Genomic DNA, 14479 nt, shown 5'->3' on the forward strand with positions numbered 1-14479 from the left:
CAGCTCTACCTGACGACGGTAATTTAATTAAGAATCTGACATGCATCTACGTCACCGGAACCGATAATAAGAGTGGCAGTGATGCACTTATGATTTATCAGCGAGAAAGCTTTATGTAGACTGCATCGCATCAGCCTAAAAGGACCTGACAAAAGCGACAATGCGAGGCCTGTAGGGATCGAAAGCGGCAATGCGTCTTTCCAATAGCTGCGGTGTCCAGTTTAGAGTCATGGGCTACTCCGTATGCCTGTTGCGGGACCCTTCCCAATACTGGACGTTTGGCCCAATGATACATATTTTCCCAAACAGGAACTCGGCGGCTGATGAACCAAATAACCAGTTCTGCAACTCGACGAGGGCATCAAGTTCATTTTTTCGGATGCTACATCAACATTAGGATTGTGTCATCCGTGTTCTCTTAGTTTTTTTATCTCGTAGTGACTCTCCTACTTTCCGGCAGCTATCAAAATCGATAGTAACTGCCCCTGATAATTATTATCTGGTGAGTAGGTTACCAAGATTGCACTCGGTAACCTACAGATGATCCTGAAGGATAAAGTTCTTGGAGGGGTCGACCGTCTCGCGAATCGCTATTCTAAGCTTGACAGTCTTCTCGTCTTACTTTATAAATGCTCTTAGGTCGGAGGAATATAGGCTGTGGTGTTGCAAGTACTGCAGACGGTTTAGAATGGAACGTCGTACTTGGGTCGACCGACTACAAGCTAGACGAGAGTTCTGGCTCCGGCCTTAGTTTGGCTAAGCCATTATCGTCAGGTTTACTTCTCTTTAAGTATGATTTTGGAGGTAGTTAATTCTGACGTCATTTTCGGATTATATTGGTATTTGTTTTTAGGTTTTGTAGACTCGCTTTCTATCTCTGAGCTTTTATACAGAGTTTTCACCAATTTTCAACTCTCTACGGGACCATCAAGGCTGCTTTTCTCTTGGAATAAGAGTTGTATAGCCGAAGTGTCCTGGGCTTGAACTATTAAACAGTTAGAGGAGCATGAGGAATTGTCGGTATGAATTCTACGGTGGTTTCTCGTATGTTGTTTTACTGATTGGCACTTCTCGATCAAAGTTTTCCCTTGTATTGTATACATTAGTGTGGAGTAGCTGAGGAGATCAGTCCGTATCGAGAGTTAAGTCCACACATTTCTGCAGAGCTTTTTAAAACTGTACAGCTCTACTCAAATGAACCATAGGAGTAGACAACACCCTAACCAGATGATGCGTGACTGATACGTGACCCCATGGGGGGTTATCCCATAGCTATAGATAAGATAGATAAGAGCTATAAAAGAGCTCTGCCAGGCCGGAATAGCTGACCTGGCCATCCTTTCCCAATACAACAATTCACACCCCATATGCACTCGCATCAGTGACTGTCAGGGAAATTCCTTGTCTATGCCTATTTTTTGTATGTCTTGGCAGAACCACTTTTTGTTCGGATAGTTCTGGACCAGCCCTTACCATTTAATAATATCTAGGAATATTCTGGATGGTGCAAATAATTCACTTGCTAAAAATCAAGGTGATTTCATACTCGAAAACCGCAATCGAGCAGAATTCATTGTTCATAGCAAAGTTCAAGACCAATTCATAAAAGACCTTTTGGAGTGCGAAGTGACTTTGAATTCAGCGATCAGAATCAGGCCTAAAGAAAATCCTAAAACACATGTGTTCTATCCTTGTGAACGAGTGTATACGAACACATAACGCCCAATCTAATGCAATGCTAACCAGTTCGAGCCGACCATGCCAATGCTATGCATTATAAATGCTGTTCGTCTACCCATCCATCCATCTATGCAACCTTTCCTTCCCGAATCCTACACCTAGTGTTTCTTCTGTTGACCGAAATCACTTAGGCTATGAAAACCCATGGTTTGAAGACAAAATTGAAATATGACCCGCTTAGCAAGCGATATCGAAAGCGACAAAGCTCTGGCCCGCGGTGGGAGGGGGAAGCTGGGCAGCGGCGACGTTGAACAGACGGCACTGCTGGGCCTCGCCGGCGTTGAACTTGCCAAACTCGACCGATTTGCACCCGACGGTGCTCTGACCCAGGGCCAGGCAGGCGTCGGAGGAGGTAATGGCGGCGTTGGTCTTAAGGGGAGTGGGGGCGGTGCCGGAGCCGGTGGGCTTGGCGCCACAGATGTCGCGCTTCTGCTGCTGCTGTTGCTGCTGCTGATTTCCGGTCTGCTCAGTCGTGCCCGACTCCTGGAACTCGCCGTGGGGAGAGGCGGTGGTGGGCTCCGTGTTAGGGACGCTGCTGCAGGCAAGGTCGTAGACGACGACGTTGGTGTCCTGGGCGGAGACCTGGGCGGCGGCGACAGAGAAGAGCTTGCACACGGGGGCGTCGGAGTTGGGGGGCAGGCCGAAGGCGAAAGACTTGCAGCTGGCGTTGGACTCGCAGGCGGCCTGGCAGGCGTCCGCCGTAACGGCAGTGGGCGAGGACAGCGGGGTCTGGGTGCCGCTAGCGCTGGGGGTAGCGCCGCAGGTGTTGGCTCGGGTAAAGAGATCGGTGGGCATGCCCGAGACTTGGGAGGCCATCAGGGCGGCGATGAGGGCGATGGTAGAGGTGGTGAACTGCATTTTGATGGTTGGTTGGGGGTTGTTTTGATGGTTAGAGGGTTGTATAGTTGAGCAAGTGAAGTTTTAGTGAAAATGTGGAGGTAGTTGAAAGGCTGTGGTAGTTGTTGGTTAACTGTGAATGATGGTGATGGTGAGAAGAAGGTTATATCTTAGGAGTACGGTTCATTCCCTTCTTATAGATGAATTGGCTCGCCGCATCGTGACTACCTAGACATTTCTCGTGGAGTCGTAGCCCTGGTTTCTAACTTGATCGACGTCGGCTGTGGTAGACGCGTATGCGCTTGCCAAATTCACACAGATCGCATTGGCAGCTGTTTTCGGCCGAAAGCGTACGTTCACTTAGTGTGGTTCGATTTGACGATGTCTTCGTCGGCAGTGCAGTGTATGCCAGTAGGTTATAGTGGAGCGCTGCGGATAACTTGCTGGTAACCACACGAAAATAACTCTATAATTAATCATAATAACGGTGGGCAGGTGTGGCTTAGGTGTTTGTCCCATGGTGTTTCAGGTGTTTAAAGCGCTTCGCTTAAGGTTGTCGTTCGCGTTAATAGTAGGGATGCCAGTTAGCAAGCACGGACAGTCGTCGACAGTGGAGCTGTGGCCTGCCAAATGCGGAACTAACAATTATGCGTTAAGAGCCTCATGGGCCGCCTTCTGTGCACATCTGCCGCTGCGCCTGCCCGACATGAAGATCTTCGCAAACCCTTTTTTTTTCTTCGCGAATTACGCAGCGATCTCCATCAACCCCACTTTACAGGGACATGGTCAAATGGAAATAGCTCCAATAACCTGATAATGGACTCTGCCTCGCCTTACATCACAGAACTCGACGACCAGTCAATGGTTCTTCAGTCAGGACATTGTATAGATTGAAGTGGAACAGTTGTCATCCGGATTGATGTTCGGGCTATTACACACAGCGATATGATTCAGTACGAGGTTCCAACCTCCACGAAAGTTCCTCATATACGTGGACAGCTAGGGCAACAACGATTGCTTGATTCCATTGTGTGCTTCGTTGTCCTCCTGATACTCTTCTTTGCTGTTCTCTCCTTGCTTTATAAGCTAGGAAACAGTATTGTCCCATTGGATACATATAATATCCTACATCCGACACAAATACGTATCAGCATCTCAGAATGACCAATATATCCCGCTGTCGACAACGTGCAGTCATTGACGCTATCTTTGATCCGATCATTGAAGCAAGGGAAACATTTCATCCGTACATTCTACGCGTTTGGCAACTACGCGGTTAAGCGGATATATATTCAGACCCCTATAGCCCGCAGGTCTGTGCGCCGGCACTCGTCAACTATTATGGGGACAAGGCTGAATCACTTGAGTAATTACACGACCAGTTTGTGCGCGAACAGTTCAGAACGCGCGTACTGTGACCCCACATGTAGCTTACCCCTAAGCAAACGTAAGCTTTCCGGGGTACGGATGACTTCATAGGTCCAATATTGGGCGACGTGTTGGATTACAGCCACTCTGCACGGCACACATAGCCACATACTCGTCAGGATACAAGGGTCACGATGCACTGTCCAAATATACGGAGCAAGTGAGGAGAGGCGTCCTGACGAAGACAAATCTACACACATTTTTGCAGGAAGAGAGTCCAGATGAAGACAGATGAACTCCCTCAGAGGACAAGCAGAGATAACAAATAACAATATTCATATCAATCAATAAGTCAATTAATCACCTTGTTTTTCTATTGTGACCTCATTACCCATCTTGATCAGATACACGTGCAATACAACACTAACACTTGGGACTACAAGTCTGATGCATTAATAGACTTTTCGCAACCCCTGTTGGGAATATATGTACCTATCGTTTCTAATTACCAGTTGTCACATCAAGTTTCATCTTTTTTTCCTTTTTTCCTTTGAATCCTAAACAAGGACGATAACTGTGGCAAACGACAATCATGTGCCCTTCACTGCGGCATCTCTACATCGGGGACTTGATGAAATGCTGCAAGCTCGGGGCCTCCCAGATTATTGACTGCGTGAGAAGTCTTGACCTTTTAGTTAGGTGCTCATCCGTATTTTGGGATGCAATCGTGCTAGATATATCACGTTCCCGAGAACTTGAGAGACCCGAGTCAAGAGAACAAGGAGAACTGCCCCCAGCAGCACCGATACTGGAGAAACCAAGACTCGTCCCGATGCGATTATCCTGCAAAGATATCTGAATGTTCTCCATCTCTTGATCCGGATTGCCCTCTTCTGGTGCGCCTTGGTCCTTCCACCTCGGTGGTGGAAACCGCCAACTGTGGCCAAAGAGTAAAGCTCCTCGGGGTGCTAGGCTAATATCGACTGTCCCTGTGAGACCCCTGCCCCAAAGCTTAGGGGGAGGAAGCTGGAAGCAGTTCTTGTACTCGATCGTGTTTGGTCTCAGACAGCTGTGCAGTGCATAGTTCGAAAGTCTTGTCCGGCGTATGCCAGTAGATGTTGTAGACCAGTCGCCAGGGTACAGTGTTCTTGCTCCCCCTTTTCTGCAGAATGTCTTGGATCTCTGGCACGCAAATTGCGAGGTAATCCTGACCTTTAGGCACGTCGGCATTGAATTAGCAGTGGCTGCATACCACAGCGCCTTGCCTACTTGGCCGGATCAAGTCACCGAAGCCCGTTCCGAAGAGCGTGACAGCGTGGGTCGCTCTAGTGAAGTCAACCCAACATCTACCGCTGGCTTGTATTGTAGTCATACGCGGCCAAAAGGGGTTCTCATCGGTTGCCACGTCCATGAAGTCGAAGCTTTCCAGCTGCCGTCGGAGTGTGGACTTGATTCGAAACCAGATCCCGTATTGGGTGTCCATATGGGCCTGGTGGGATATGGTCTGCTCCAGAACATCGCAGATGTTGTCAATCCCGTCCCAAAGACAGTAATTGGCCTTGGTACTACTGATGTTGCTGGCATGATTGTTAGCTTTATCGACGACGACCTCTTCCCGGGCAGTATCTGGCTTTGCGTACAACGGGAGGCCTATATTGTTTGGGTTGGTTAGGACGTATGTGGATGCGGCTTTACCGGTGCCAGGAAGCGGTGATTCTTGCAGTGAATACTCCTCTTAAATAAGCAGGGAGTTGAAGGGATCGCCCGATTGTGTTTCAAGGACGCCCGAACGAGATGAAGCATGGCGCTGACTCCGTTCACCAGCCAGGCTATCGAATAATCTGGTCATTCCAAGGTTAGGTACATGCATTGAATTTTGTATCGAATTTAAATGTTGCTTGCATGCCTGAGGGCTTAATCATTTTATCTGCATGTTTGCCGTCGTGACATCTTCCTCTTCCCGTAGTCCTCAGGCGCACCTAACTTCGGCTTCACATTCTTACAGAATCTAGAAATGTTGCACTTGTTTCGTCCCGTACTGATTGCCCTGCTTTGTGAGAACTACGTCATTTTCAGACCCTTTTCTGATCCGTAGTCTTCTCCTTCTTGCGGCATCTGCGCGATTGCCATTGGCCACGCGACCCGTCTGTTCTTCCCGCTTTCCCTGGCTGCACGAACGTGCCGATTAGTTATTTACCTGCAAGGCTCGTCACCACCACCTTCAGCGCGTTCGTTAAGAGTTCAGCTTGCCTTGATCACCTCTATTATGCGCACCTTGTCCTTTTGGATTCCATCGAGTCTATCGTCGTTGGTACTCGAACGCAGATTTCAGAAGCTTGTACAAATCTTCGATTTCGACCTTTCCGCCCGACCGACTGACTTATTTAGGAAACTTCTGCAAGTCATTCCAGCTTTACCACCGTCCTTGCCGCCTCCAACTTTACTGCGTCGCGTGCGCTGATCACCTATCTCGCGCACCTTCTTCACTTGGATCACGGTAACCTCTTCATCGTCGGCGGCCAAGCGTTTTCTTCTCAAGTTATCGCACGCAACGTCCATTTTTGAGTGCGCTTTACCTCAAAGGGGATTCGGAACGGTGGTGTATCCGCTCATTACTTCTCTGCTTCCGTCGCTAATATTTATTTCTTCCTCAGTTGGATTCACCATAAGTGGAGACGTCGAGATACATATCACCTCATATATTATTTGTCTTCCTTCTTCGCGACCCCGGTGTTTTCCTACAAACAACGTCTGTTTCCGCTCGTCATGATGAAGGAAACCACTGTCTGCCTCGACTCCCTCTTCATTAGAGTTAATGGAGTGCCTTGCGCAAGTCTTGCCAGCTGTCGGACAAAAACCGGTTTAAAAGCAGGCATTCGTACGGTGGCCGACTTCGATGTCGACCTCATAAGACGGAAGGTCTATGAAGCACTCAAGGTAGAGCCTTCCATGGTCCCGTCACTACGTCTACAAGGTCCATCTGGTGAGAAATTTTGTTCTGGACTTGAGCTGGAAATGTTCCTGGCGCAAGTCAAGGGTGGATATATTCCCGTTGCGATGGAGCACGGCCTTCTGTATTTGGACTTGGTTCTTGTCGATGAGGTAGTTGCGCTTTCGGAGATTCCAGCGCCTATCAATCATCAACCGGAACTTGGGGCTTCTACTGTTGAAGGTTCGTCCAATGCTGGCGATGTTATAGATGAGGTAGTTGCACGATCACAGATTCCAGGATCTACCAGTCAGCCACGAGCACTGGGCAAATTATGCGACCACAACACACCTCGTAATTCGGTACCTACAGCTAATCCCTCGCCTGGAGAAAACGAGATGGGAGTCGAGATTGATTCTGGTATGAAGGAGGCTGAGATTGCTGAGGAAGCCAATACGAGCAACGCCAAGCCTGTGGATAAGGAGAGAATTGCAAAGGGTGACGGTGTGGAAGTCAACGCCGTTGATGGCACTCATCCAGCTTCGACGCGTCATTCTGCAGGTTCTTTAGTTCGCTACGAGGAGGATTTATATAACAGGGAAAACAATATCCGTGGTGGCGCTGTGGACGCTCATTCTCGCTATGGTCAGGCAATAGCTTCGCGACCTATCCCGGTAGTCCTTCGAGATCGGGGACAGACAGCAGCTACGTCATTATTTGCACGCAAGCGAAAACACGAACACGATCCTTCTTCGTCTGGCGACAATTCCACTGCGAAGCGATCTAAGTCCGTTGGAGTATCCGAAGAGGTCGTTGACCTCACCCTGGACGACGATAGTGATGATGCCGACAGCAATGCCAATTTCGACGTCACGGCCGATGATGTGAGGGACGAGGACGATGATCAGGCGCGGTTCGCCAGTCGAGTATCTCCGGCCAATGGCGGCAATTCTTATCCTCACGATCAAGTGTGCGAGTGGATGGATTGCCCCCCGGGCACGACTGAATTCATGATTCCTGGTATCAAGGTGCCTCTGAAGGACCACCAGGTAGCAAATATGCATTACACATTTACACGTCCAGACAATTTTATCGCAGGCGAAGTGAATTCAGACGACATGGGCTTAGGGAAGACGGTGGAGTCGTATGGGAAGATTGTCTTTCGCGCCATTTGTCGTCGGCCCATGGCTGAGGCGAGAGAGCAGTGGGAGCAGGAGGGGAAGGAGTCTGATCCGAGTAGCCCCAGGAAGCATCTTCCATCTGATCAAACAGCCGATATGACCTGCCCTCGGACTAGGCCTGGTTTTAGGTGTCCTTGCGAGAAGCACGGTCTCTCTTATCGCATTGCAAATAACCACCCGGATTTCCCCAGCGTCATCATCGCGAGTCCATCGAACGTCAGAAGTTCATTGACCCTTCCGAGAATAGCCCCGTGAAGATGAGGTGGACGGTTATGCATGACAAGTACAAGAAGTCGCCGTATTATCACGACACGGCTGCGGTCGAGCGTACGAAATGCGACATAGACGTACAGAACCGAGCTATTGAGAAATCTTCACTTTGCGAAAATATCATCATTGTGAGCTCGAGCATGACAGCGAAGAGGTTCCTGGAGCAGTACGAGGTCGAATTTGACGACGAGACTACCATAGCCGCATTTGCAGCCGCCTTCGTCGTCATGGACGAAGTTTCCGATTATTGCAAGTCTGACACCTCACCGTTCAAGCTTCTTGAGGCAGTGCGCCAGAGGTCCCCAAAGCTCACCATGGTTTTGGGGTTGGGTGCCGGTCAACTGCAAGCTGGACCGCGGTCTTGGACAAACTTCGTCCGCCACTTCAATGCTAGTGCCAAAGCTTTGAAGTGGCAGCAGCACAAGGATCTCCAGCCAGAAAACTGGGCAAAGGTTTGTACCGACTGGAGTTATTGTTGCGATAAATATCAACTCCGCAGCAGCTCCAGAAGCTCCAGATATGGAGAGGTGTACCGGAGGAGATTCAAAGGGTTGAAGAAGGTGGCTGGTCCTATTGTCTGCAGAATGATTATGCAGCGCAAGGCCATAGACGTATTAAATGGACACGTCATCATACCACTTCTGCCGTTTCAAACGAATGTCGTCGATTTGCCAATGACCGACCCAAGATGCTACAGAGTTGCGCAAGTTCTGATCAGTAACGTTTTGGCCTACGTCGACATCGTTTATCAGGAAGCCTTGCAACGGTGGGAAAATTGGGGAAGGAAGGGTGTGAAGCCAACGAAGCATAATACAGCCACTAAGGTGATTACCAGCTCAAAGGCGTATGGACAACTTGTTCATTCAGCAACATACCCAGGTCTCGCCGTTCTTGTCGACTCAGAAAAGCTCCGTCAAGATGATCTTTTAGCTAGTACGCTCAACCCGGCCATGAAAGAAGTCACTCTTATGATCACCAACAAGGGGCATACCAGAGGCGAGGTTCAGCAATTGCTGAAGCAGACCCTGTTCTGGCGCCATCTTCATTACCTCCGTACCACGTCTCCGAAGTATGCAGAGCTCAGGGAGATAATCAAGATGATGACTCATCGCCAGGACGATCCTGCCGACACGGAAAACCGGCACATGCTTGTTTTTACTCGCAACCCTATCTCCACGTTCATTACGTTCATGCTTCTGCACGAAGACCATCCGGGGGTCGATATTGGCATGATCCACAGCGGTGTGGATATCGGATGTGAAAGTCAATCGAATCCGCATTGTCGGGGAGCGATCTTCTCCTGGCTCAATACAACGGGTGCCAAGCCAAAGATCCTTGTTGGTTGCCACTCGATGTTTGCAAAGGGCCCTAACTTGCAGCGGGCGAACTACTGCGTTCAGCTGGAGGTGGCCGAGAAAGTCGGCGACGAGGTTCAAGCAATGGGCAGGGTTGCAAGACAAGGTCACGAAAGGATACCTGTGGTATACACCTTTTTTGATTCTAGGAATTGTGCGGAGATGACAACCAGGAACAAGCACGAGAATGCGTCCGCGGCAATCTCTACTCTTCTTGAGTGGAAGCGGGAGACTTCTCTAGGAATATCGCGCAGCTATGCTGGGCAGAGCTATGCAGGGACTTCATTGTGCCCGTAAGGTAATTCTATATCTAAATACCTTATGTGGTCTTTGCTGTGTAGCATTTGAGTTGTTAACAAAGGTACTATGTTGTATTCCGAGGGGGAGACTTGCAGAATCAGTGTTGTTTGTGGGGGATTCAGATGCAACCCAAGACAACGTCGCTATTGTTACATATTAAATGTCTTATCGCTAAATATATCACTTCTGGAGCTTATATTTACATTGGCTCGTGGTTTACAAGCCGGAGGTTATTGTATTGCATGTGTAATTGATCAAAATGGGTAATAAGGTCATTGATTGACTGTTCATTGTCCATCTGTCTCCATATGAACTCTCTCCCTACAAAGATGGGTGCAGATCTGTCCTGATCTCCTCACTTGCTCCCCACCTATAGACTGTGCACCATGGCCTTTGTATGCTGCCGATTATGTGGCTGTGTATGGCTCGTAGAGTGACTGTAATCCAACAGAAGGAAACTTGTTCTGCTTCTACATTCCCATCTGTCGGCCTTGATTTTTTGTTGACAGCGTGTCTCATAAAGATTGGTAATTTATGTGGTTGATTTATTTATTCATTGATTGTTCATAGTGCATTGTCCTTCGAAGGAGCCAGTCTGTCTTTGTCTGGACACACTTCCTGCAAACATTACGTAGAGATTTGTCCTTCTCGCAACTCACTTGTCCCTACATGTGGACTGTGCACCATGACCCTTATATTCTCCCGAAATATGGCTGTAATCCAACACTTGACGTATCCAACAGATTATCAGAGATACTTACGATGTGGTGCAATTACAGTGCGGTTCCAGGTACTGTTCAAGTACGCTTGGATCCACGATAAGATAATACTACAGAGTCCACCTGAATCACCGTATGCCTACTGTTCCGTTGTATCGCACGTGTATCTGATCAAGATGGGTAATTTGGGGATTGAGGTGCGTTATCACTCCTTGTCCTTTGAAACGTTCCGTCCGTCTTTATCTGGACTTCATCCCTGCCAAATTATATGGGGATCTGTCTTCTCTGAGATGTGACAAATCCCTTGCTTGACACATGTGGGCCATGTGCCATAAACCCCTGGTTTCTAACAGTTCTTCCTTCGCTTCCATTGCCTTTCGAAGGATCCCGTCTGGACGTCCCAGCTGATAGGGGTTAGGAATTTCAGGTAGGGGTTAGGAATAAGTGGATCGGTTCATTTCAGACAGCGATTAGAACTCTCTGCCCCTCAAGTGTGCACCGCATATACTTATGTAGCACCGGCTTTAGCTACTGAGCCAGGTTACAGTTGGCCAGGGTCAGAAAACGTGGGGCATGGCACGGGTAATCATTAGTCTCAACTTCCATTCATCAGATACACTTGCAATATACCACCACCTTAGTGAATAGGTCCCCATGCACTTTTGTCTTCAGGCATATATGTGGTTCTACAGCAACGAGACAATGAAATTACTTGATCAAATTGACAAAGCCTGCGAAAGCTTACATATTATATGCATTCCGTTTAAGATCCCGAGGTAACTCCGGATATGGCCTAGGTTAGTCCGTGCTGCCAGGTGGAAAATGTGCGTCGTCGATCCAACGTGCCGGGCTTAGTTTAATTCCTCACTCCATACCCCGTGATGGATCAAGCTAAATCTGAGATTATCCAAGCTCATCCTATCGGCAAGCATCTGGATGCATTCTGCACGTTGTTTGATTCCCAACACACCCTCTATACACTCAGCGATGAAGGTAGTGCAAACCTAGTCTTTCCTAGTTGCTTCTTCTAACTAGTCTCCAGATCTCCAGAACCTAACTATCGATGTTATCTTGGCTTTGCAAGGCCTTAGGGCGTCCCGTCTGCTTCCTTCGAGCAGGAATGGCAAGAATCTATTTGACGATCTATCACGACTTAATTCCGCTGTTAATTCCGACAGTTTTGACTTGACCTACATCAAACCCCTCTTGACTGCAATCCTTGCCAGTAAACCCGACAAAGACATCTGGGTCAAGTCTACAATTCTATCACCGAATCCACTCCGCCTTCCCGGCTGGTCGCATCCTCCATCCAATATGAACTCGGCGCCATGTACGTCGGCGTTCCTAGATTCTACGAAGCATTTTTCGGAGGTGTGGCAGAGCTCGAGACAGCATCCGAGGCCATCTTCAAGAAGTGTACTGCGGGAACCAGTCCACTTTTCCAGGAAGGATGGACTGGGTGGCCAGGAGATGCAAATGAGACGAGTGTCCTAAGCTGGTTGGCAGACTTTAGCGAGAAACTGGTTACATTAGCAGAGGATCACAGGTCGACCTCGACACGAAGACCATTAGCACAACCTCACAAGTCGATCGAGGGTTCGACCGTAGAGCGCAAGTTAGACGTCGGCTTCGTGAATAATTCCAAGGCGGGAAAAGATACAAGGTGCAAATGGTCACAGATTCTCATCCCTGGGGAACTCAAGAGCAACCCCTCGGCCGACATAGCTCCAAAAGCATGGCTCGACATTGGGAGACACGCAAAAGAAGTGCTTGCCGCCCAAGATACGCGTCGATTTATTCTGGGCTGTACACTCTGCGGATCTCTTATGCGAGTATGGGAACTGACTGGCTCGGGGGGATCGCATCGGAACGGTTTGACATTAACGAAGATGGGCTACAGTTTGTGTCTACGATCCTTGGCTTCCTCTGGATGAACGAGGAGGAGCTTGGGTTCGACCCGACAATCAAAGCAGCAGATGACCAGCGCTTCATCTTGATTGAACGGAACAACCGGAAAGAACGTCTTATAATTGATGAACTGATAATACGACCGCGGTGCATAGCAGGTCGAGCAACGACATGTTGGAAAGCCCATCTCGAGGAAGATCCCCGGATACCTCTTGTTATCAAGGACTCGTGGCAATATATAGAACGAGATGAGGAAGGCGACTTGCTCCGTGAGGCAACAGACAAGGGTGTAATAAACATGGCGCGGTACTATCATCACGAGACAGTTCGAGTGTACGATATGGATGATGACATTCAGAGCAGTGTTCGGAAGGGAATAGACATCACGAGCGCGAAAAACTACCAACCGGAACGCTCGATGCCATCGTTAAAAAATAGCACAGGTGACAGCAGTGATACCAGCCGGAAGCGCCCATTCAGCCAAACCAACGCCCCTCTACCACCCAGCAAGCGATCTTGTTCAGCATCTCTGACCAAGTTCAGTCTCCATACGCTCCCAAATCGGGTACGTCGCCGCGTCATTCTTCGTGACCATGGCAAACCCATCTACCAGGCAAGCTCCCGAGCAGCTTTGCTTGCGGCGCTGGAGGGCTGTATTAAAGGACATGAGTCCCTTCAGCAGGCTGGCTTCCTTCACAGAGACATTTCAATCAACAATCTTATGATCAACGAAGAAGAGGAAACCCATTCTTGGCCTTCGTTCTTAATCGATCTGGACCTTGCGATCAAAGTACAGCGAGATAGCGTCTCAGGAGCACGGGGCATGACTGGCACGAGGGCGTTTATGGCCATTGGGAAACTTATAGGCGAGCAGAACTCCTACATGCATGATCTCGAGTCGTTCTTCTGGGTTCTCTTCTGGATATTCATCCACTACGATGGGCCACATAAGAGCAGAGTTAATGACCGGTTTGAGAAGTGGCATTACGTGGATACGGAGGAGCTTGCTGGGATAAAATTTGGCGTCGTCGCCTCCGAGAATATTTTCCGGAAGACCGCCACAAAATTCTTTACTGAGTACTATGCACCACTGATCCCCTGGGTTAATAGGCTAAGAAGGACGGTATTTCCGAACGGCGAGGGGTGGACTAAGGCGAACCCAGAAATATACAGTTCGATGAAGGAAATCCTTCGCGAAGCTCAAAAGGATCCAGAAGTGGTGGGCGTGTAGCGTAGTCTCAGAGACTTTAAGTCGTTAATACTGATCTTAGTTGAGTATGATCGCTGCAATCGGTTCAAGCAGGCTCCTCAATGGTTAATAAGCCTGTTCTGGACTACTTTCACAAACGAGATAACCGGTGCAGACTTGGTCTAGCAATCCTTTCAAACAACACGTGCAGATGCCTGTTGACAGGATTAGCTTACATGATATATGATCTAAATTGATTCATCACGGCGTTATCTTGGCGCCTTGTACATCGTAGAAGATGTCGGCGAAATGAAAGATATTCTCCAGGCGCGTCGTGCTTGAATAGATGAGGGCCATTTTCTACCCTGGGAACGGAAGCCTATGATTGCCTAAGTTGAACAGGATTTCGTGGTTCTTGCCGTTGCCTGAATCCCCCAGCGTGTTCAGTCCTCTCGTGGCCTTTTTGACAATGGCGTTGCAAAATCTGCTCACTGCGTCGTCGGGGTCGTTTTTGCTACGGAAGGTGTTGCGGCTACAAGCGTTATCAATTAATTCGCCATGGCCCCATAGAGAGTCGACTTCCTGCCCGTTATCGATCCGCCTTCGTTTGGCCAGAGCCTATAGGATCCCCTCGTCATCTAGGACGTTGGAGGTTCCATTAACCGTCCCTTCTAGCCCTCCTG

At 48.8% G+C, this 14479-nt stretch overlaps 4 protein-coding genes across 4 annotated transcripts; 2 read left to right on the forward strand and 2 right to left on the reverse strand.

Annotated features, from left to right (window-relative positions):
• Positions 1-1917: 1917 nt before the first annotated feature.
• BCR38DRAFT_345152 (uncharacterized protein) lies at positions 1918-2598 on the reverse strand (the record flags this gene model as incomplete). The annotated part of the gene is made up of 1 exon (XM_040856159.1): positions 1918-2598. The coding sequence occupies one exon, from the start codon at positions 2596-2598 to the stop codon at positions 1918-1920; it is 681 nt and encodes a 226-aa protein (XP_040715026.1).
• A 1962-nt stretch (positions 2599-4560) lies between these two features.
• On the reverse strand, positions 4561-5428 carry BCR38DRAFT_410303 (uncharacterized protein; the record flags this gene model as incomplete). Its single annotated transcript, XM_040858448.1, has 2 exons — positions 4561-5157; positions 5198-5428. 2 exons carry the CDS (start codon positions 5426-5428, stop codon positions 4561-4563), a joined length of 828 nt encoding a protein of 275 aa, XP_040715027.1.
• Positions 5429-6714: 1286 nt separating this feature from the next.
• BCR38DRAFT_486116 (uncharacterized protein) lies at positions 6715-9977 on the forward strand (the record flags this gene model as incomplete). Its single annotated transcript, XM_040863990.1, has 2 exons — positions 6715-8271; positions 8298-9977. 2 exons carry the CDS (start codon positions 6715-6717, stop codon positions 9975-9977), a joined length of 3237 nt encoding a protein of 1078 aa, XP_040715028.1.
• A 1597-nt stretch (positions 9978-11574) lies between these two features.
• BCR38DRAFT_475328 (uncharacterized protein) lies at positions 11575-13838 on the forward strand (the record flags this gene model as incomplete). The annotated part of the gene is made up of 4 exons (XM_040863001.1): positions 11575-11692; positions 11742-11924; positions 11954-12531; positions 12600-13838. Exons 1-4 carry the CDS (start codon positions 11581-11583, stop codon positions 13836-13838), a joined length of 2112 nt encoding a protein of 703 aa, XP_040715029.1. The 5' UTR covers positions 11575-11580.
• Between the last annotated feature and the right edge of the window lie 641 nt (positions 13839-14479).

Source organism: Pseudomassariella vexata (assembly GCF_002105095.1).
Source record: "Pseudomassariella vexata strain CBS 129021 chromosome Unknown BCR38scaffold_8, whole genome shotgun sequence".
Classification (NCBI taxonomy): domain Eukaryota; kingdom Fungi; phylum Ascomycota; class Sordariomycetes; order Amphisphaeriales; family Pseudomassariaceae; genus Pseudomassariella; species Pseudomassariella vexata.